General features: G+C 40.8%; 2 protein-coding genes across 5 annotated transcripts in view; one reads left to right on the top strand and one right to left on the bottom strand.

Moving 5' to 3' along the window:
• The window catches only part of MYPN (myopalladin), a 99402-nt gene extending 95854 nt beyond the window's left edge, over window positions 1–3548 (top strand). For all 4 annotated transcript variants that reach the window (XM_053585534.1, XM_053585535.1, XM_053585532.1 and 1 more), the window contains one exon: window positions 2146–3548. In XM_053585534.1, the coding sequence (XP_053441509.1) occupies window positions 2146–2315 (170 nt within the window). In that variant the 3' untranslated portion in view covers window positions 2316–3548. The remainder of the gene's footprint in view (window positions 1–2145) is intronic.
• A 19091-nt stretch (window positions 3549–22639) lies between these two features.
• Window positions 22640–23133, bottom strand: ATOH7 (atonal bHLH transcription factor 7). The gene has a single exon (XM_053582286.1). The coding sequence runs from the start codon at window positions 23096–23098 to the stop codon at window positions 22640–22642; it is 459 nt and encodes a 152-aa protein (XP_053438261.1). The 5' UTR covers window positions 23099–23133.
• Window positions 23134–23500: the final 367 nt, after the last annotated feature.

The following is a 23500-nucleotide window of genomic DNA, read 5'->3' as shown; positions in this document are numbered from 1 at the left end:
TGTACATATACCACAATTTGTTAATCCATTCATGGGTCGATGGGCACTTGGGCTGTTTCCATGTCTTGGCTATTATGAATTGGGCTGCAATAAACATTCTGGTACAAATGTCTTTGTTGTAAAATAATTTTTGATCATCTGGATATATACCTAGTAGAGGACTTGCAGGACCAAATGGTAGGTCTACTTTTAGTTCCCTGAGTGTTCTCCAAACTTCTTTCCAAAAAGGTTGTATTAGTCTTCATTCCCACCAGCAGTGTAGAAGCGTTCCCTTCTATCCACATCCATGCCAACATCTGTAGTTTTGGGATTTTGTGATGTGGGCTGATCTTACAGGAGTTAGATGATATCTCAAAGTAGTTTTTATTTGCATTTCTCTGATGATCAAGGATGATGAGCATTTTTTCATGAGTTTGTAGCCATGTACCTGTCTTCATCAGAGAAGTTTCTGTTCGAATCTCTTGCCCACATAGAAATTCTTTTCTTATTGATTAGCTTGAATTCTCTGTAGATTCTAGTTAATAGACCTTTATCGGAAGCATAACCTGCAAAAATCATCTCCCATTCTGAAGGTTGTCTGTTTGCTTTACTTACTGTGCTCTTGGCTGTGCAGTAGCTTTTTAGTTTGATCAGATCCCAGTAATGTATTTTTGGTGTTGCTTCAATTGCCCTGGGGGTCCTCCTCATAAAATATTCTCCCAGGCCAATTTCTTCAAGTGTTTGCCCTGCACTCTCTTCTAGTATTTTTGTAGTTTCACGTCTTAAGTTTAAATCTTTTATCCAGTGAGAATCAATTTTTGTTAATGGTGAAAGGTGGGGGTCCAGTTTCAGTCTTCTACAGGTTGCCAGCCAGTTCACCCAGCACCATTTGTTAAATAGGGAGTCTTTCCCCACTGAATGTTTTTGATAGGCTTGTTGAAGATCAAATGGCAATAAGTAGCTGGGTTCATCTCTTGGTTCTCTATTCTGTTCCACAAATCTACCACTCTGTTTTTGTGCCAGTACCATGCTGTTTTGAGCACCATAGATTTATAGTATAGCCTGAAGTCTGGTAATGTGATACCTCCTGATTTGTTGTTCTGAGTTATGTATTTGCTATTCGAAGTTTTTCTGATTCCATATAAAACGAAGTACTATTTTTTCAAGTTCTTTAAGTATGAAAATAGTGCTTTAATAGGGATTGATTAAATCTGTAAATAGCTTTGGGTAGTATGGACATTTAAACAATGTTGATTCTTCCCAGCCATGAGCATGGTATGTTTTTCCATTTGTTAACATCTTCAGTTATTTCTTTTCTCAGAGTTTCATAGTTCTCCTTATACAGGTCTTTCACCTCCTTTGTTAGGTAAATTCCCAAATATTTCATCTTCTTTGGCACTATTGTAAAAAGAATAGAGTCCTTGATTGTTTTTTCAGCTTGACTATTGTTGGTGCATATAAAAGCTACTGACTTTGTAAGTAGCTTTGTAAGTATTGATTTTGTATCCTGAGACGCTGCTGTATTCCTTGATCACTTCTAAGAGTTTTGAAGCTGAGTCCCTGGGATTTTCCAGGTATAGGATCATATCATCAGCGAAGAGTGAGAGTTTGATCCCCTCTGACCCTATTTGTATACACTTGATCACCTTCTCTTGTCTGATCGCGATGGCTAAGACTTCCATTACTGTGTTGAATAGCAGTGGAGACAGTGGCATCCTTGCCTCATTCCTGATCTGAGTGGAAATGTTTTCAATTTTACACCATTCAATATGATATTGGCTGTGGGTTTGCTGTAGATGGCCTCTACCAGTTTAAGAAATGTCCCTTCTATGTCTATTTTCTTAAGAATTCTAATCATGAAAGGATGCTGGATATTATCAAAGGCTTTTTCTGCATCAATTGAGAGAATCATATGGTCTTTGTTTTTTATTTTATTGATGTGATGTATTATATTCATAGATTTGCGTATATTGAACCAACCCTGTAACCGTGGAATAAAACCATCATGGTGTATAATTTTTTTGATGTGTTGTTGAATTCTATTTGCTAAGATCTTATTGAATATTTTTGCATTGATATTCATTAATGATATAGGTCTATAATTTTCTTTCTTTGTTGCATCCTTTCCTGGTTTGGGCATAACACACTATTTGGTCCATTTTCTAGCTCAGTGGCACCAGCAAATCCCAACGCCCATGTCCGTCCGTCCTAGTGGCAGTCGCTACGGATCCCTCACCAGTAAAGGACTTGACATTTTTTCTGCCTTCTCCTCCGTGGAAAGCACAATGATGTATTCATGCTCGTCTCAGAGTGTCGTGGAAAGTGATGAACTTTAAGAATGTTGGGCTGCCTGCTCTGTAAGAGGACAGACTGTGGAGGGGGAAGGAGGACAAGCCAGACATGATGGTTTCCAAGCAACTGGATGTGAGTAAGTTCCCACACTGCTGGACCTGTGGCAAAAGGAGTACTGTGAATAAGTCAGCTGGGGACGCTTGCAGTCTCTGCTGAGGGACAAATGTAGGCTGTGCCTTCTAAAGATTCCAACAAAAATGTGAGAAGACAATGCAAATGAACCAAAGATGTCATACAGCTGTCATCCACTGCTTTGGAAAAAACTAGCATGTTCCCCTGCCCCCTGTTGTGTTAGGGATGTTTAGATCCTATGTAGGAGCAACTAGGAGCCATATGCCTGAGCTGAGAAGAGTTAGACAGTAGTGACCTTAGGATATAACTAACTCACCAAATAATGCAAAGTGAAAAGGTGAGGAGGTCGCCGTTACTTTTCATAGATTATATTTATAGCAATAGTTTTGGTGAATTCACTAAATCAGCTTCCACTTAGCATTAGGAGACCACGTTATACAACTCACATATGCGGACAAACACTTGATTTGCATATCCTGGGTATATTGAGCCACATAATAAGGTGCCAAAATGTGCTTGAGATTTTAAAAACATACAGAAACACGAGATATTGCACAGGTGCACTTATTCTGTGGACAAAACAGGGCCCCACCAGCCTGTCTGCACCATTTTCTTTTAACTGGTTTTTCTTTTCTAACTTTGCATATCCCTAGACCCTAGAATTAAAGAGTTGTTAATAAACCAATCAAAAAGAAATCTTCTGTGGGGTCACTTTACAAACTACTAGCTTCAACTGCCACTTGCAAAATGTGTAAGACTCATCATTTGCCCATAGAATAGCACCTCCCAAACTCCTGCCCCCACCCCAAACTATGAAAGTATAAGAAGCTGGGAGAAAGGAAAAGATGTGAACAAGGAAAGGAAGTGATGAGTGAGTGCTGTTTTTTCCCAGGGCAGCCGTTGTGGAGGCCAGGCCTTTCATAGCTGTAAAATGCCTTGAGATCATGGATCAAACTGCATTTTCTACATCAAAGATATTACACTAACTGGGGGAAAAGGGACGAGGCGTCTTTAATCCACCAATTCAAAACTTGCCTCTCAACTTAAGGAATTTTTAGACTTAAGTTCACGCCTATATCCCTACTACCTAGAAGAGCACTTAACACAAAGTAGGCATTCAATAAATATTTGCAGAATGTGTGAATCTTACATTAACCTGATTTTATATTAGAGAATCTACAATTCACACACCAGTCCAAACACTGCCCTGGGGGTGGTCGTAAAGCAGAGTTTGCTCTAGGCTTACCGGGATAATGAATTGGGGGTGTCTCTCATCAACTCATGTCTCTGGTGTTCTCTGTGCCAGACATCCTCAGCTAGCATTGCACTTGTGTGTACAGATAGGAATTACTTAGAAACACTTGAAACTTTCTTCACTTCAAAGCAAGGATTTCCAGTATAAGAATAAATTCATTCACTCAAAAAATTATTTGTGTGCCTACCTGTATAAGATGCTATGTTAGATACTGTGGCAGATGTAAAGATGTGACTAAGACACAGACCCTGCCCTCAGGGAGCTTACTATCTTGGAGGGAGGTAATAGTTAAGGCATGTAGAATGCTGCTTCCTAAGGCAAGAATCCACTCTTTAGCAAATGGACATTTCTAGTGTTCTTCATCTTATTTTTTCATAACTTTAAAACTCTTTTCAATCTGTTTTCATCTTTATTTTTTAATAAAACAAAATGCCATAGGTTACATGCTTAACAAATAACATTTTTAGGCCACGTACAGTGACTTATACCTGTAATCCTAGCACTCTGGAAGGCTGAGATAGGAGGATTGCTTGAGCTCAAGAGTTTAAGACCAGCCTGAGCAAGAATGAGACCCTGTCTCTACTAAAAATAGGAAAACTAGCCAGGCATTGTGACAGGCACCTGTAGTTTCAGATACTCAGGAGACTGACACAAGAGGATTACTTGAATCCAGGAGTGTGAGGTTGCTGTAAGCTATGACACCTTGACACTCTACCCAGGGCAACAGAGTAAGACTTTGTCTCAAAAAAAAAAAGAAAGAAAGAAAGGCTTGGCGTCCATAGCACAGTGGTTACTGTGCCAGCCACATACACCGAGGCTGGCGGGTTCGAACCCAGCTAGCTAAACAACAATGACAACTGCAACAAAAAATAGTCGGGCGTTGTGGCGGGTGCCTGTAGTCCCAGCTACTTGGGAGGCTGAGGCAGGAGAATCACTTAAACGCAAGAGTTTGAGGTTGCTGTGAGCTGTGACACCACAGCACTATACTGAGGGCAACATACTGAGACTCTGTCTCAAAAAGAAAAGAAAAGAAAAGAAAGCACAATTTTAATCAATTATTCAGCAGAATTATTAGATTTTGTTTCTTTTTATGTATGCAATAACAGTAGTAAAATATAGGCAACTTTAATGGAATAGAATGCATTTTATATGGGATCCATCCTATAAAATGTTCTGTTTCCATATCGACTTCTATTATGAGATCTCAGAACCAAAGAACATTTTGTAATTCCAAAATTGTTCTGGATTGTACACCTGAGTCCCCTCCCCATCACATTTACTTCTGTAAACTCTAGATAGTTCTCCCACGAAGGGAGGTTCTTTATTTCTGTGTGTCTTAGTTTTCAGAATATTTTTTAATCTGTTGTCTTTCAGCATTAAAAGAGAACTAGGGTAAATATTATAGTTGGCCACTAGGTGGAGTGATCACCCCAAATACTAACAGGCCTAAAAAAATCCTGAAATTTGAGCTGTTGGATAGTGTTGAAAGCGGGGTTTCTCAACTCTCATATTCATTTGAAATTTTTTTTTAAAAGCAGATTTTCTCAACCTCAGCACTATAGATACTTTGAACTGGATAATTCTTTGTTGTGGGGGATTTTCCTGTGCATTGGAAGATGCTTAGAAGCATCTCTGGCCTCTATCCACTAGACACCAGAAACAACCTCTACCTAAATTGTAGCAAACCCAAAATGTCTCCAGACATTGATGGATGTTCCCTGGGAGGCAGAATCCTCCTTCGTTGAGAACCACTGTACCCTGCTTTAGGAATTCTATTAGAATTGAATTACAATGAGGGATATTCAAATAAGAAACTTTAGTTCCACTGGATATGTTTGTTTTCAACATATACAAAATTAGATTCACCATCTTCCCTTTCACAAACCATTCCTTCACCTAGTTTGATGATTTCTGTTAATGGCCCGTCACATTCCTCATAATCCAAATAAGAAACATCCAAGTTAGTTTTTGCCTTCTCTGTCCTATCAGTTGATAAGTCCTGTTAATTCTGTTTTACTCCTTTGGTATTCAAGCCTTTCTTTTTTATTCCCCTGCAATGCCCCAGTTCAGATTTTCATTAACTTTCTGAATTTCCTCAACACTTCATACATCAACTCCTAACCTGTCTCTGCCCCTAGTTCTACTATTTCTCCCCACTCAGATTCAAATCAGATCTCAGCCACAGATCATCATTCCCATATTTACAGTGCCCCGAAGGCTACCTGGAGCCAACTAGGTGCCAGCTGTTCTGCCTTGTGCTGTTCGGGCTCACACAGTATAATTGCAAAGTTGTTAAAATACTCAGAGAACACACCCAGGGCAGCAGCAGCCCCCACATAGGGCCTTGCTTTCCAGCCACTGCCTCTACCTGAAGGCCCTCTCCCCAGTCTCCATCTGTGGAAATTGTACCTGTTCCTTAAAGTCCTTCTCAAATGCTGTTTCCTCTGTGAAATATTTTCTGATCCCCTATTCACCAACCAAATAGAATTCTACTTTCTTTAAATCCTTATGCCAAATGTCTTGAGTCTAGAGCAGTGATTTTCAACTGGTATGCTGCAGCACACTGGTGTGCTGCGAAAATTTTTAAAGATCATAAATTATTTTCAAAAGAAGTTCAAGGGGCGGTGCCCGTAGCTCAGTGGGTAGGGCGCCAGACACACACACCCAGACTGGTGGGTTTGAACCCAGCCTGGGCCTGCTAAAAAACAATGACAGCTGCAACACACACAAAAAAAAAATAGCTGGGCATTGTGGTGGGTGCCTGTAGTCCCAGATACTTGGGAGGCTGAGGCAACAGAATTGCTTAAACCCAAGAGTTTGAGGTTGCTGTGAGCTGTTATGCCAAGACACTCTACCTGGGTGACAGCTTGAGACTGTCTCAAAAAAAAAAGAAAAAAGTTCAAAGCACAGTAAGTGTATTCTTTTTTTTTTTTTTTTTGAGACAGAGTCTCACTATGTCACTCTTCAATAGAGTGCTGTGGTGTCACAGCTCACAGCAACCTCAAACTCCTGGGCTTAAGTGATTCTCTTGCCTCAGCCTCCCAAGGCTGGGACTATAGGCACCCACCACAATGCCCAGCTTTTTTGGTTGTAGTTGTCATTGTTGTTTAGCTGGCCTGGGCTGGGTTTGAACCCACCAGCCTGGGTGTATGTGGTTGACATCATAACCACTGTGCTATCAGCGCTGAGCCTCCTTTGTTTTTTTTTTTTTGTTTTTTTTTGGCCAGGGCTGGGTTTGAACCCGCCACCTCCGGCATATGGGACCAGCGCCCTACTCCTTGAGCCACAGGTGCCGCCTTGTTTTTTTTTTTGTTTTTTTTGTTGTTGTTGTTTTAATCAACATAATTTAAGTGTGCCATGGAAGTTTAACTATAGGTTCAAGTGTGCCAAGAAATAAAGTTTTTTATTTTTTTTATTTTTTTTATTTTTTTATTAAGAAATAAAGTTGAAAAACACTGGTTTAGAGGAAGAGAATTTTATTTTAGTGTTTTATGAAGAATACATCCTCTGTATACCCTGGTCTCTCCCCAGCACTAACATACTCTTGCCTGTACTAGGTTTGAGCTACTTATGGCTGTGGACTATGTTAGGAGTTTGTGCCTTATACAGAGTAGGCATTCAATATTGACCTAAATATTTATTGACCTAAATTGAATTTAAAATTCTGTGTAAGTCAGTATGTTTCTCTATAAAGTCTAAGCAGTGATTCTTACCCTTAAACGCACATTAGAATCTCTGATTGGGGGTGGCGCCTGTGGCTCAGTGAGTAGGGCGCTGGCCCCATATGCTGAGGGTGGCGGGTGCAAACCCAGCCCCTGCCAAACTGCAACAACAACAACAAAAAAAGAATCTCTGATTGGGGAAGTTAGAAATCCCAAACCCAGGCCATATTCCAATTAAGTCAAAAGCTCTGGGGTTGTAGCACAGGCACCAGTAGTTTTTAAAACTTCCCAGGTGACTCCAATGAGCAGCCACGGTTACAAAGAATCATTTCATTACCATGATTTGATCAAAGAATTTATCCAAAAAGATCCAAAGGCAGGGCGGCGCCTGTGGCTCAAGGAGTAGGGCGCTGGTCCCATATGCCGGAGGTGGCAGGTTCAAACCTAGCCCCGGCCAAAAACCAAAAAAAAAAAAGATCCAAAGGCATAAAGCTGTAGTGTCGACATCTGTGAAGAAAGTACTCCCCCTGACTGCAAGGGTAGTGCATGCCCGGAAAACAGAAATAAGCACACGTATCCGTCTTTTTGGACCCTACACATGTCCTGGGCTATACTTGTTAGACATGCAGCATTCACAAAGCTCCCAGAGGAAGCCCCAAACCCTGCAAAAAATGGACCAGGGAAAGAAGGAAAGTTGATGTAATTTACCTGGCCCTTCATTTCAAAAAGTCATATGGATTCCAAAAGCCCTCTTCTCTCCAAATAACTGAAGGGCTTTTCATAACTTGACTGGTTATGGGGATCAGAAGGAAAATGGAGAAAGAAAATGCACTGTTAAGGCTCAGCGCCCGTAGCACAGTGGTTAGCCATATGCACCAAAGCCAGCGGGTTTGAAGCCAGCCTAAGCCAGCTAAACCCAATGACAACTGCAACAAAAAAATAGCTGGGTGTTGTGGCAGGCGCCTATAGCTACATGGGAGGCTGAGGCAAGAGAATCGCTTAAGTCCAAGAGTTTGAGGTTGCTGTGAGCTGTGACACCATGGCACTCTACCCAGGGTGACATAGACTCTCCCACAAAAAAAAAAAAAAAAAAAGAAAGAAAGAAAGAAAAGAAAAGAAAATGCACCATTAAAACCAAATTGACTTTTTTAACATAAGCGCCTTTCACCTAATTAAGGGTTTACTCAGAATTTCCAAATGGTTAACTGGTTTAAATTCATCTTTTTATTCATCACTTAAATTTTGTAGGTTTCTAGTGAGAAATGGTCAAGAGGTTAGTAGCAAATAGAAATAAGGCTGTGACTGACACATCACATGGAGAATAATCCTCAGAGGAGTCGAAAGCTGATGTTGGTGGGACAGGTTTACTTGGTAATCCTTAAATGATAAAAGATTGCCTTCCAAATGTTCATTTGTAAATCGGTTGCTTAAAGCTCAGAATATATTCCCTTCCACGCCTATACCACCCATTGCTAGATTGTCAAGTGAATTCACAAAAGCCCATCTACTTCCTGAGTGAATCACAGTACAGAAAGTGTAATTGCACTTAATTGCATTTCACTTTCTTGGGCAGCACAGATATTATCATTTTTACAAACTGAAGGTTTGTGGTAGCCCTGCGTTCAGCAAGTCTGTTGGCACCATTTTGCCACTAGTATGTGCCCTTGTGTTGTGTCTCTGCATCAGACTTTGGTAATTCTTGCAATATTTTAAACATTTTCATTACTGTTACATCTGTTGTGGCGATCTATGATCAGTCATCGTTGATGTTACTATTACAATTGTGTGGGAGCACTACGAACCATGCCCGTAGGAAAGAGGGAATGCAACCAATAAATGTGTGTGTGTGACTGTTCCATGGACTCCATCCCCCATCTCTCTCCCCTTCCTTGGGCCTCTTGTTCCCTGAGACACAGTATTAAAATCAGGCCAATTAATAGCCTGCAATGAGGCCAGGCATGGTGGCTCACATCCATATTCCTATCACTCTGGGATGCTGAGGCAGGAGGATCACTTGAGCTCAAAGTTCAAGACCAGCCTGAGCAAGAGCAAGACCCTGTCTCTACAAAAAAAAAGAAAGAAAAAATTAGCTGAACACGATGGTGCACATCTGTAGTCTCAGCTACTTGGCAGGTTGCGGCAGGAGGATGGCTTGAGCCCAGGAGTTTGAGGTTGCAGTGAACTAGGATGATGTCATTGCACTCTCGCTGGGGCAACAAAGCGAGAATCTGTCTCAAAAAGACAAAGAAAAATCCTGCCATGGCCTCTAAGTGTTGAAATGAAAGGAAGAATCGCGAGTCTCTCCCTTTAAATCAAAATCTAGAAAGGATTAAGCTTAATAAGGAAGGCATGTTGAAAGCTGAGATAGGCCAAAAGCTAGCCCTCTTATGGTCAAACAACCAAATTGTGAATGCAAAAGGAAAGTTCTTGAAGAAAATTTTAAAAATCACTACACCAAGGCTGGATGCAGTGACTCATACTTGTAATCCTAGCACTCTGGGAGGCCGAGGTAGAAGGATTACTCAGGAGTTCAAGACCAGCCTAAGCAAGAGTGAGACCCCGACTCTACTAAAAATAGAAAAACAAGTCAGGCATCATGGCAGTCTCTTGTGGTCCCAGCTACTCAGGAGGCTGAGGCAAGAGTTTAAGGTTGCTGTGAGTTATGATGCCACGGCACCCTACCCAGGGCCACAGAGTGAGGTTCTGTCTCAAAAAAAAAAATAAAAAATTGCTTACCCAGGGAACACTTGGGTAAGAAAGCAAACAACCTTGCTGCTGTCAAGGAGAATGCTGTCATGTTCTTGTTAGAAGATCAAACCAGCCACAGGGTTCCCTTAAGCCAAAGCCTAATCCAGAGTAAGGTCCTAACTCCCTTCAGTTCTATGAAGGCTGAGAGAGGTGAGGAAGCTGCAGAAGAAAAGTTTGAAATTAGAAAAGGTGGGTTTATGAGGTTTAAAGAAACAAGCTGTCTCCATAACATAAAAACATAAAAGTACAAGGTGAAGCAGCAAGTACTGAGCTGGAAGCTGCAAAATGTCATCCAGAAGATCTACCTAAGATAATTGATTAAGGGCGGCTACACCAAACAACAGATTCCCAATGTAGACGAAACAGCATTCTATTGAGAGAAGGTGCGTGCCATCCAGGACTTTAACACCTAGAAAGGAGAAGTCAATGCTTAACTGCAGAGCTTCATGGGACAGGCTGATTCTCTTGTTAGGGACCAATGTAGCTAGTGACTTATGTGGAAGCCAATGCTCATCGACAATTCTGAAAATCCTAGGACCCTTAAGAATTATCTACTCTGCCTGGGCTCTGTAGACGGAAGAACATAGCCTAGATGGCAGCACATGTGTTTACAGGATGAGTTACTGAATATATTAAGACTACTGTTGAGAGCTACTACTCAGAAAAAAAGATTTCTTTCAAAATATTACTGATTATTAACAATGCACCTGGTCACCTCAGAGCTCTGACAAAGATGTACAGAAGATAAATGTTATTTTTTCATGCCTGCTAATTATGACATCCAGTCTATAGCCAATGGATCAAGGAGTAATTTTGACCTTAAAATCTTATTATTTAAGAAACCTATTATGTAAGAATATAGGTTGTGACTCCTCTGATGGATCTGGGAAGAGTCAACTGAAAACCTCCTGGAAAGGGTTCATTATTCTAGATGCCATTAAGAACATTCATGATTCATGAGAGGAGGCCAAAATATTGACATTAACAAGAGTTTGGAAGAATTGATTCCCACCATCATGGATGACCTTGAAGAGCTGAAGACGTCAGTGGAGGAAGTAACAGAGGTATGGTGGAAATAGCAAACTACAACAGTATCAGAAGCAGAGTCGGAAGATGTGACTGAATTGCTGCAATCTCATGCTAAACTTGAATGGATAAGGAGTTGCTTGTCTTTTTAAAAAATTCACTTTTTCTTTTTCTTGTTATTTCATTTTATTTTCAAGACAAGGCTTTCTGTTGCCCTGGCTAGAGTGGTACCATCATAGCTCACTGCAACTTCAAACTCCTGGACCTACAAGGTCCTCTGACCTCAGCCTCCCAGGAAGCTGGGACAACAGGCACACACCACCATGGCACGTTAATTTTTCTACATTCTGCAGAGATCGGGGTCTTGCTCTTGCTCAGGTCATGAGTTGTTTCTCATAGATCAGAAAAAAGTAGTTTCTTGAAACGGAACTACTCCTGGTGAAGATGCTGTGAACATTGTCGAAATGATAATAAAGGATTTAATTGCATAAACCCAGTTGATAAAGCAGTGGCAGGATTTAAGAGGACCAACTCCAGTTTTGAAAAAAGTTCTACTGTGGGTAAGATGCTATCAAACAGCATCACATGCTACAGAGAAATTTTTCATGAAAGGAAGAGTCAACTGATGCTGCAAACTTCATTGTTGTCTTATTTTCAGAAATTGCCACAGCCACCCCAGCCTTCAGCAACCATCACCCTGATCAGTCAACAGCCATCAACATGGAGGCAAGACCCTCCACCAGCAAAAAGATTAGGACTTGATGAAGGCTCAGGTGATTGTTAGCATTTTTTAGCAATAAAGTGTTTTTTAATCGAAGTATATACATTGGGGTTTTTTTTAGACATAATGCTATCACACACTTAAGAGACTAGAGTATAAACACAACTTTTATATGCACTGGGAAACAAAAAAAAATTGTGTGACTTGTTTTACTACAATATTTGCATTATTGCAGGGGTCTGGAACTGAACCTGCAATAGCTCTGGGATATGCCTGTATTGACTACACTAGATTGGGTTATGCCCCCAAACAGGAAACCAGACAAAGCAGCCAATAAGAGAAAAAGAAAGTCTACTTCCTCTTTCTTTTTTGTGTCTATGACATGTCAAAGCTAAAGAGTGTCTATAGTCCTTTCTGCATCCAGCCCTCCTTCTGGGTTTTTCTCCCCAGGCCCCTGTCCCCCATGTTCTGTAACTTGTCCCATCTTGCCTCCTCCCCAAGGCTTGCTAGGGTGTTTCATGCTTCTCAATGACCTAGCTCCAATTTCACGTATCTTGGCTGTCCAGAAGAAAGCCATCCAATCGAACAAACTCCAAGTGTCTCAGAGTCTTTTAACTTCACAGAGGTGCTGCATTTTTAAAAGCAATTGCTTTCTCACTCCCATAAACTTCTATTAAATAGAATTGCTGGCAAGTATTGTAAAAAAAAATAAATCAGGCTGTGAGGAGAGAGGGGTAAGTGAGTCAGACACCCAAATTATTCTTGTTGTCATCTTTTCCTCCTTCTTCCCCACACACTTCCAAAGTACCTTCCAAACTGTGATCTTAAATCTGTATATGGGCTATTTATAAGTTGGTTGTAAACTCAAAGCTGCCAGAGGAACTGTTTCGGTAGGCAAATTTACTCATAATGGCCTTTATTCAACGTCCTTTCCAGGGTAACAGACTGAAAGTGTTTTCACTAGGGGTTAAGTTGTAAATCAACATGCTTTACCAGTAAGATGAACAGTTACTTAAATTTCAATAGAGTTGTTGAAGTCTTTTTCACCATTAATTGCTTTCTTGTTTTAAGTAGATCAATATTTCAGAAAGTTAATTACTAAGGCATTGCTGAAAGAAAGCCAAGCATCCTCTAAACTTTGACAATGCAGGGGTCATCGGCATGCTAAAAAAGTTGCTAATATCATGTTTTTTTTCATCCGTACAGTAAAAAAAAATAGCATATTTGTTAAAAATATGTTTGCCTCGTATTTCTGTCTAATTATACTAGGTAGCATACTTAGTATTATGGTACCATGAACAAGCTGCCTTTTATTAATATGCAAATAAGTCACTTCAAACTCGGAAGAGCAAAATCCTTGTAACTACAAGAAATAGAAAAAGAGCATACATTTCAATCCTCTGAAAATAGTTCTATAAATGTTGAGAGTTAAGTGTAAAGAAAATGGCTGCAGTGTAGAGGCATTTAAACACTGATTTGCTAGAAGGTTTAACATTTACATGAATAGAACATTTCCCTAATAATAAAAATTAAAACATTTCAACATTTTTGCCAATAGATTTTGTTGTTACTGTTTTGTAGAAATAAGTTCTTATTCTGTCACCTAGGCTGCAGTGCAGTGGTGCAATCATAGCTCCCCGCAGCCTCAAACTCCTGGGCTCAAGCAATCCTCCCACCTCAGCCTCCTGAGTAACTGGGACTACAGGCACATACCACCGTGCCTGGCAATTAAAAAATTTTTTTGGTAGAGATGGGTTCTCACTGTGTTACTGAGGCTGGTCTTGAATTCCTAGCCTTGAGCAATCCTCCTGACTCAGCTTCCCAAAGTGCTAGGATTACAGGCATGAGCCACTGCTCCCAATCTATTTTGACAATAAATATTTTAAGGCTGAAATTAATGTACATTTTTCTTTAAAATGCAGAAAACAGTTCTATTTTCCAGGTTTAAAGATGACTTTTCGATGATGATTGGATAAACTGTTTAATGTACAAATACAGTCGAACCTCTGTAAGTTGACCACCCAGGGGACCGCAACAAACTGGTCAATATACAGAGGTGGTCAACATGAGGGACTAGGCCCGCTGCACTGATAAACACATGTGGTGCATGTCAGTCTCTGAAAATGAGGTCAACTTAAGGAGGTGGTCAATGCAGGGAGGTGGTCAACTGTGCAGGTGCTACTGTATATTTGACACTTATTTTTATAAGGTCTTCAAAGAAGAAGTAATTGTACAAATTACTACATGAATTTCATATAACCTGGCTAACATATCTCTAGAGCAAAAGGAAGGTAACTGGATTTTTAAATATTCCTTAACTTAAATATTCCTTAACTGAAAACAAAGACACATTAAAAAAACAGGATTTAAAGATAGGGCGGTATAGTTTGACCTGTCTCAACTGGAAATTTGTGGGGCTGTGAGTATAGTTTTATTACAATACCAGGTGCTCTAATACCCACAAACATGAATTGTTTTCAGATAGCATGATAAAAATCAATTGCTCAATATTCAAAAAAAACCGATGTTCCCACACAGATTTGATGAGTTATCAGCAAACTATAGGCAGATTCTTATGATTTCCCCACAGTTAGTGTTGTAAGAAACCAGTGAAGTGTACACCAGCATTGACTATAGTAGTCACTACCAAAAGATTACTGAATGTATATGTGTACGTAGTTTTACTATGTATTTTAAGAACAGTAAAAATCCTAAAATAATTCAAAAGAAATTTTGAATGCAACTTATTTTTTTTAACATAATGTGGGTAAATTGTTATTTTTTCACTATTTTGATTTCAGAGATCTTTACCCTCTGTTATGATTTTCACTTAGTTTTTGAAACCGTTAGCATTAAATTTCCTGACCTATTCTTTTCCCTTCATTATCTCCCTGTCAAGATAAAAACCTAGAAAATAAGTAAGAGTATTAGGAGAGCTTCCTCTTTCTAGGAATCCGTAGATGAATTGCAAGATGGATTTTTAATAATTCAGATTAATTTAGATACATTCTTTAATATTTCTATAACTCTGGGGTCTCTTTCCTTACCTGGAAAATAAGCAAAATACTTGGACTTTTCCAAAGATGGAGGCTAGGACAAATAAATCTTTATGAAAATTTTTCTTTAGAGAACCCCCCCAAAAAAACGGTAGTAGTTTTTTATTCCAAAGAAATTGTGAAAAACATTTCTCTCCGAGGTAAATAGTTACTTTGTTTAAAAAGTTCACATTTCTTTCCTGTCCGGCTAAGTTGTTTTTCCTTAAAAAGGCAGTGTACAAAGGTGGAATGCCTTCTTCTCCTCTTCCAAGATGACATGCACTAGATTGAAAAAAAAAAATTGGAGAAAAATCAACTGAATTCAAGAAATATACTATCTGCTTCAGTATGCACATTTCTAAGGAAATGTACTACCCCAAGATAAACAGAATAGCCTGGGGGAATTCTGACTGCTGCACCTATGCTTAAAGTTAGTGGAAATGATGACTCCACGGTGCAGAGAACTAGCAAGTACCTATTGTCTGGCTTAACTCCACAGTACTATTCTAAACCCATGCCAGCCATTAGTGGCCTTACATTGAAATGAGTTGATTTTAGGATAACTAATAGATACAGGCTCGGCTCCCATAGCACAGTGGTTATGGTGGGTTCAAACGCAGCCCGTGCCTGCCAAACAACAATGACAACTACAACCAAAAAATAGCCGGGCGTTGTGGCGGGCGCCTGTAGTCCCAGCTACTTGGGAGGCTGAGGCAAGAGAATCGCTTAAGCCCAAGAGTTTAAGGTTGTTGTGAGCTGGGACCCCACAGCACTCTACTGAGGGTGACAGTGAGACTCCATCTCAGAAAAAAAAAAGAACCAAAAAACTAATAGATATGAACCCCCCAAAAGAGCATATTCTTCAGTCTCTGTTTTTGCCTTCTCAGCTACATCAAGCCTGAATTTAACCCTATTGATTCATACAAATACTGACAAATGATGAACATGTGTTCTAAGTAAGGAGCACCCATAGCTAACTTAATTCAATCGGCATTGAATGACGTCTCTTCACTCTTTTCCTTGTTCTCTTGCATGAGTTCTTTTCCACTTGAAAACATACCAGGCCTAAGAAAGCTCACAAACATTATGCTTCCATCTCAGGAAGCTTGAGTCAACTTATTTTCTGAAGTACTTTTTCAGTTATTGAAATCTTAATGCAAAAGCCATTATAGTAGCCAGTTTGAAATATGTTAACTACATGAACTGTATTTTTGCCTCTACTACTAGAAAGCAATTAATGGACCTTGACTTTTATTCCTGTGCCTCCTGATCATGCATGTTAAGATGCTCTGTGGAGCTGAAAACTAGTGATCCAAAATGTTAAGCCAAAATATCTGTGGGCATAAATCATGTCCTTCGCCAGATGATGTACAGTACTAGATCCTGCAGACCGTGTCATCTCACCATGACGTTTGTTGCTGTTCCCAAGTCACACTTTCTTAAAGATTGGTTGGAGTTGTGTTTTGTTTGGAAACTTTGCAATTAGAAGAAGAAAAATAAGAACTAGAATCAATATTTAACCTGGACGCTTTTAAGGGCGATTTAGAGCATGTGATGGACTGTTTCTTTATTCACTAAATAAAATCTCATTTATTCTCAATTAGTTGTTGGGTTTGTCTTGCTTTTTTTGTTTGTTTTTTAGGAGTTTTTTTGGTCCCAAACTTAATATTCTGAGTTCTATTATGTGTACTCATAGGTCTTCTTGATGGGAAGCACAGCATGCCATTCGGGTCACCTGGAAAAGCACCAGCTTTGGTCAGGGGCAGAAGGGGTTGGAGCGAGGCAAGAGCGTAGGCCATGGCCTTTATTGGGGTTTTGGTGAAAAAAGCAGGGCAGGGCAGGAGGCTAGTGTAAATAATTCTGGTGGGCTCTAAGAAGTGATCCCTGGTTGACTGGTACCTGGCCCTGGGATAATTCAGGCAGAGGGATATTGCCTCCTGCGGTGTATAGGATCAGAAGAAGAAGTCTGGTTCTAGATTGGTTAGTTTGGGTATCAAAAGCACACCACCTATGAGCCCTTTGCTTTGGGGGCTATCCCTGGGAGAGGTAGTCTTGCCACAGCCAGAAAGGCTTTTAAGATGTTAAGACATCATACGATAATATACAGAAATTTAAAAATAAACAATATACTTAGTATCTGAGATGGATAAATTCTCACTTTCCAAAACAATAATGTGCCAAATAACGATGTTTTAGTCAACTACATAAACAGTAGTGGTCCCATGAGATTATAATGGAGCTGAAAAGTTCCCATCACCCAGTGACATCGTTGATGACGTAACATCAACACATTACATCAACACAGGACTATTGCTCAAGTATTTGTACTGATGCTGGTATAAACAAGCCTGCACTGTCATTCATATAAAGTGTGGCACACACAAGTACATTCAGCACGTAGTGCTTGATGATTACAGTAAATGACTGTACTACTGGTTTACATATTTACTACATGAATTTTTTTTTTTTTTTAGAGACAGAGTCTCATTTTGTGGCCTTAGGTAGAGTTCCCTTGCGTCGACAGCTCACAGCAACCTCCAGCTCTTGGGCTTAGGCGATTCTGTTGCCTCAGCCTGCTGAGTAGCTGGGACTACAGGCCCCCACCACAATGCCTGGCTATTTTTTGTTGCAGTTTGGCCGGGGCCAGGTTCAAACCCACCACCCTAGGTATACGGGGTGGGTGCCCTACTGACTGAGCCACAGGCACTGCCCACACATTCCCTGTTTAAACCACAACTCTGTATCTTAGTTTTTAACAAAACTGTTGAAAAAGTAAAAAACTAAATAAATAATTAAACAGCGTTTTTAAAAAGCTTTAGAATAAGTATATAAAGAAAATATTTTGGGGCCGGGCGAGGTGGCTCACATCTGTAAACTTAGCACTCAGGGAGGCCAAAGCAGGTGGATTGCCTGAGCTCAGGTATTCCAGACCAGCCTGAGCAACAGCAAGACTCCATCTCTAAAATTAGCCAGGTGTTGTGGTGAGTGCCTGTAGTCCCAACTAGTCAGAAGGCTGAGGTAAGAGGATCACCTAAGCCCAAGAGTTTGAGGTTGCTGTGAGCTATGACACCAGAGCATTCAACCCAGGGCAAAAAAGTGAGATTCTGTCTCAAAAAAAAAAAAAGAAAAAATATTTTTGTACAGATGTATGATGTATTTCTGTTTTAAGCTGTTACAAAAGTTTTAAAATTTTTAAAGTTTATACAGTAAAATATTACTAACAAAGGTTAACTTACTACTAAAGAAAGAAAAAGTTTCATAATAAATTTAGTGCAGCCTAAGTGTACAGTGTTTATAAAGCCTGCAGCAGTGTACAGTAATGTCCAGGCCTTCACAATTACTCACCACTCACTCCCTGACTCATCCAGAGCAACTTCCAGTTCTGCAAGCTCCATTCGTGGTATGTGTTTTACACAGGTTACCATTTTTTATCCTTCATACTACATTTTTACAGTACCTTTATATGTTCAATACATACTTTTTTTTTTTTTTTTTGTAGAGACAGAGTCTCACTGTACCGCCCTCTGGTAGAGTGCTGTGGCGTCACACGGCTCACAGCAACCTCTAACTCTTGGGCTTACGCAATTCTCTTGCCTGAGCCTCCCAAGCAGCTGGGACTACAGGCACCTGCCACAATGGCCGGTCATTTTTTTGTTGCAGTTTGACCGGGGCTGGGTTTGAACCCGCCACCCTTGGCATATGGGGCCGGCACCCTACTCACTGAGCCACAGGCGCCGCCTCAATACATAAATTTTTACCATCATGTTAAAATCACCTATAGCACTCAGTAAAGTTACATGCTGTACAGCTCTGTAGCCTAAGAGCAATTGACGATACCATACAGCCTAAGTATGTAGTGGGCTGATTTGTGTAAAAACACTCTATGACGTTTGCATGATGAAATCACCTGTCAGTATGTATCCCATCATTAAGCAACACAGGACTATAATTTTCCTTCAGCTCAGATGTTTTAGGGATACAATACCAGTCTGAAATAGCAATACAAAAGTCCCACGTTAATTCAATAAAATACTCATTAAAGTTTACAACCACTTGTTGTTTATGACCAAAGAGGAGAATGGGGAATAGAGAAGACAGGTCATATATCAGAGGGAAGTAAAACTAATTGGATCAAGCAGAGGATGGGAAGACTACCTAACAGACACAATGAACACTATTCAGGTAATGGGCACACGTACAGCCCAGACTTAAGCATTACAAAAGTGATGAATGTAACAAAAACATTTATACACCCTTAATATTCTAAAATTAAAAAAAAATAGGAAATAAGTATACCAGTTTTTAGTAATGATGTCAATGATTTCATAGTAGATACTATTTAATTAAGTGGTTCTCAATCTTGGCAGCCCATTAAAATCGTCTGGGGAGTGTTTTTAGAATGTCATTGCTTTGGTCTGGCCCCAGAAAAGTTGAATCTATTATTGAGGTGGGGGCCCCAGGCTTGGGTATTTTCTATTTCAAAAAAAAAAAAAATATATATATATAAGTATTTTTTTTTTTTTTGTGCCTGTAGCACAGTGGTTATGGCACCAGCCACATACACTGAGGGTGGCGGGTACGAACCCAGCCCAGGACAGCTAAACAATGGCAACTGCAACAAAAAATAGCCGGGCATTGTGATGGGTGCTTGTAGTCCCAGCTACTTGGGAGGCTGAGGCAAGAGAATCACTTAAGCCCAAGAGTTTGAGGTTGCTGTGAGCTGTGATGCTACGGCACTCTACTGAGCATGACACAGTGAGACTCTGTTTCAAAAAAATAAAAAAATAAATGTACCCATCGCCCAAATAGTGTTCACTGTACCTGTTAGGTGGGTTTTTGCCCCCTCTTCCTCTCTCCTCCCCCCACTTGATTTCCAATGATTTCTACTTCTCTGTATGCATTTGTATACACTTGTATGCCCATCAGTTAGTTCCAATCTATTAAAGACCACATACGTGTTTGTTTTTCCATTTTTGAGATACGTCACTTAGGATAATGGTCTCTGGTTCCTTCAAAATTGCTGCAAAAGCAATTAATTTATCCTTTTTATGGCTGAGTAACACTGTATAGTATGAAGTTTTGTTTGTTTTTTTTTGATACAGAGTCTCACTCTGTCACCCTTGGTAGAGTACCATGGCGTCACAGTTTGCAGCAACCTCCAACTCTTGGGCATAAGCAATTTTCTTGCTTCTGCCTCCCGAGTAGCTGGGACTATAGGCACCAGCTACAACACCCCAGCTATTTTTTGTTGCAGTTGCCATTGCTGTTTTAGCTAGCCGGGGCCAGGTTCAAACCTGCCACCCTTGGTATATGGGGCTGGTGCCCTACTCACTGAGCCACAGGTGCCGCCCTAGTATGCAGATTTTAATGTAAGGTTTATATTGTCATATTTTTCCCTACTGCTCTCCTTTTCTTTTTCTTTTCTTTATCTTTCTCTCTCTCTCTCTCTTTTTTTTTTTTTCCAAGACAGAATCTCACTCTGTCACCCTGGGTAGAGTGGACTGGCATCATTGTAACTCACAGCAGCCTCAATATCTTGGGCTCAGGTGGATCCTCTTGCCTCGGTTTCCCAGTAGCTGCCACAATGCCTGGCTCATTTTTCTTTTTCTTTTCTTTTCTTTCTTTTTTTTTTTAAGACAGAGTCTCACTCAGTTGCCCTGGGTAGAGTGATATGGCATCACAGCTCACACCAACCTCAAACTTTTGGGCTCAAGAGATCCTCTTGCCTCAGTCTCCTAAGTAGCTGGGACTACAGGCGCCCACCACAACACTCAGCTAGCTAGTTTTTCTATTTTTAGTAGAGATGGGGTCTCGCTTCTGCTCAGGCTGGTCTCCAATTCCTGAGTTCAAGAAATCCACCTGCTTTGGCTTCCCAGAGTGCTAGGATTATAATGTCAGCCACCACACCTGGCCTACTCTACTTTTTTATACATCCTCTCCTCAATATTTGCTTTTAAATTTGTTTAAAAGGAAAATATCAATAAAACCATTTAATAAAAACTTCAACAAGAAAAAAAAAAAACAGCCATCAGACAGAAAGGAAAATTCCACATCAATTTCCCAAGGGGGTTCTAGAGATAGACTTGTGATTTTCTAAGTTTAAGTGTATACATGGGATGGGGAAGGCACTTTCCCTGACGACAAACCAAATGGATTTTGATAAGAATAACTAAGAAAATAAAAATTGTAATGAAGACTCTGTAGACAATTGCAAATGGGAGGCTGTGTCTGAGATTAGGCTTTGGAATCCATAAAAAGGGGTCTGGAAAATGTCATTATTGTTTTTGTTGACTTATGACAAATTCCAAATGAACAGATAACTTAGAGTCTTGCTTTTCCTAATTATGAGTAAGACCTTCTCTCAAATACAAGCAGTGTTGTTTACCACCAAGTCATTCTTTACATTAAGGACTTGGTTTATTCATGTAATGGTAAACTAATAAAAGTAGTGCAAGGAAATACAATGTGCATTATTTGTTCTCATTTTGATTAACCTTGATGGTAGTGAAGACCTTACTGTTCAACATGACCTTATCATTTCCAAAGGCAGTATTTTTTATTTGTTCTAGTTTTAAAAACACATGTGCTTAATTATTCCCATATCTGTGTATATATGTATACATTATAGGAATACACACATATATTTGATATTCGTAAAAAATTAGTAATTTGGGCGGTGCCTGTGGCTCAGTGGGTAGGGCACCGGCCCTGACCAAACTGCAAAAAAAAAAAAAAAGCCGGGCGTTGTGGCAGCGCCTGTAGTCCCAGCTACTAGGGAGGCTGAGGCAAAAGAATCACCTAAGCCCAAGAGCTGGAGGTTGCTGTGAGCTGTAATGCCACAGCACTCTACTGAGGGTGACAAAGTGAGACTCTGTCTCTTAAAAAAAATATATAGTAATTTGCTTAAAAGAAAATAAAATACTGACGAACTGGATGGCTAGCTAATTAAAAGCTACATATCTCAACTTAATCGTTTTTAATCACAAAAATATGTATTTCCAAGTTAACAGAGAAAACGTTGAAATTAATTACCAAATTACTTGCACTCTCATCAGGTTTTTGAGAAAATATTGCAAAACGGCGAGCACATTTGCCAATCAGTGTAAATTAGTTTTAAACATTCCACATATTTACTCTGGGACACCCTTTATAGCATCACCCCCAAATAGGTCTTTAATGCCAACAGGAAACTAGCAGGGTACTCGTCATGAAAAACAAACCCACGTTTTTATTTATATTTTACAAAATCCATATTTTAATATTGTGTACACAGTTTAAAAAAATACAGAGCACGCATACCCATGTCCTGCACCTGACTCTACATCACGCATGCACAGACCACGCACTACGCATAAACGTATTTACACGACAGGAAGGTAGCTCTGTTTTGAGCATACACAAGTATGGATACTGTAACTTCACCGGAAAAGGACAAACTTACAAAGTTTAAGAACGTGATTACTTCTCTGAGGACCGGAACAGCAAATAGCCTAATCCTATTTTTTTTTCAAGATTGTTTTCCCTCAAAATAGCCCCCCAAACGGGAACAGGGCATTATTTTTACACAATCAAAATCATTCACAAGATCCAGTAATGACATCTACAAAATACAGAGGAAGGAAAAAGAAAGGCAATAAAATTACTGCGTCCATAGGTCTGGTGTTGGGAATAAAGGGAACCTGAACGTTTAATATGATTATATCGGAAGAAAGTATCCTTAACAACTGTAGGTCAGCGCAAGTTCCTGCGGCTACGATCCCTGGGCGGCTCAGCCGGCGGAGCCCGCGCCCTAACTGGCCATCTGGAAGGGCTCGGGCTGGAAGCCGAAGAGCCTCTGGCCGTAGGGCTCGCTGTCGCCCGGCAGCTTCGCGCCCGCGAAAGGGAGGTAGTGGTCGCGGCCGAAGTGCTCACAGTGCACACTGACCCAGTCCCGCTCCGGGCCGAAGCGCTCGGCCTCGGCCAGGATGCGGGTCAGAGCCACGATGTAACTCAGCGCCATCTGCAGGGTCTCGTACTTGGACAGTTTTTTATCCTGGCCCCACTGGGGCACCACCCTGCGCAAGCGGTCGAACGCGCTGTTGAGCCCCTGCATGCGCCGGCGCTCGCGCGCGTTGGCCGCCAGGCGCCTGCGCGCCGCGCTCTCCAGCCGCCCGGCGCCGGCGCACGAGCCCGCGCACTCGGCGCCGCCCGCGCACTGGGGCGCGGCGCGCGCTCCGGCCGGCAGACCGCTGGGCTTGCAGGACTTCATGCCCGGCCTGAAGCAGCGAGGCGCCGAGCTCAGCCGCCCGCTCAGCACCCGCGTGGACTTGTCTGTCCAGCCGCTTCCCAACGTGGCTCTTCTTAGCAAATAAGTCATAAACAGAGCGACTCACGTGCAATCAAACAGTTTACAGGAGGGGTGTGTGGGACTCGGCCTTCTGTCCTGCTGGATAACTAGGTTGATGTCTCTTCGCTTGCCCAAATTTAGGGGAAATTGAGATGCTCAAGAGACAGTCATTTTTTCAAGGTGAAGTTGAAAAAGAGAAAGAAAGCTTCGTGCAAGAGAGTTTGGCGTGGCTGGTTCGGGGAAGGCCTTTCGAGTCTTCTGGGAAAGCCCGAGACTCCTTTTCAGGAAGATGAAATCTTCCCCAAGCTCAGATAGGGAAAGAGC

This window comes from Nycticebus coucang, chromosome 3 (assembly GCF_027406575.1).
Source record: "Nycticebus coucang isolate mNycCou1 chromosome 3, mNycCou1.pri, whole genome shotgun sequence".
NCBI classification, from domain to species: Eukaryota; Metazoa; Chordata; class Mammalia; order Primates; family Lorisidae; genus Nycticebus; species Nycticebus coucang.
Note: the sequence above shows the minus strand (reverse complement) of the source record. Positions and strands in the feature narration are given on the sequence as shown.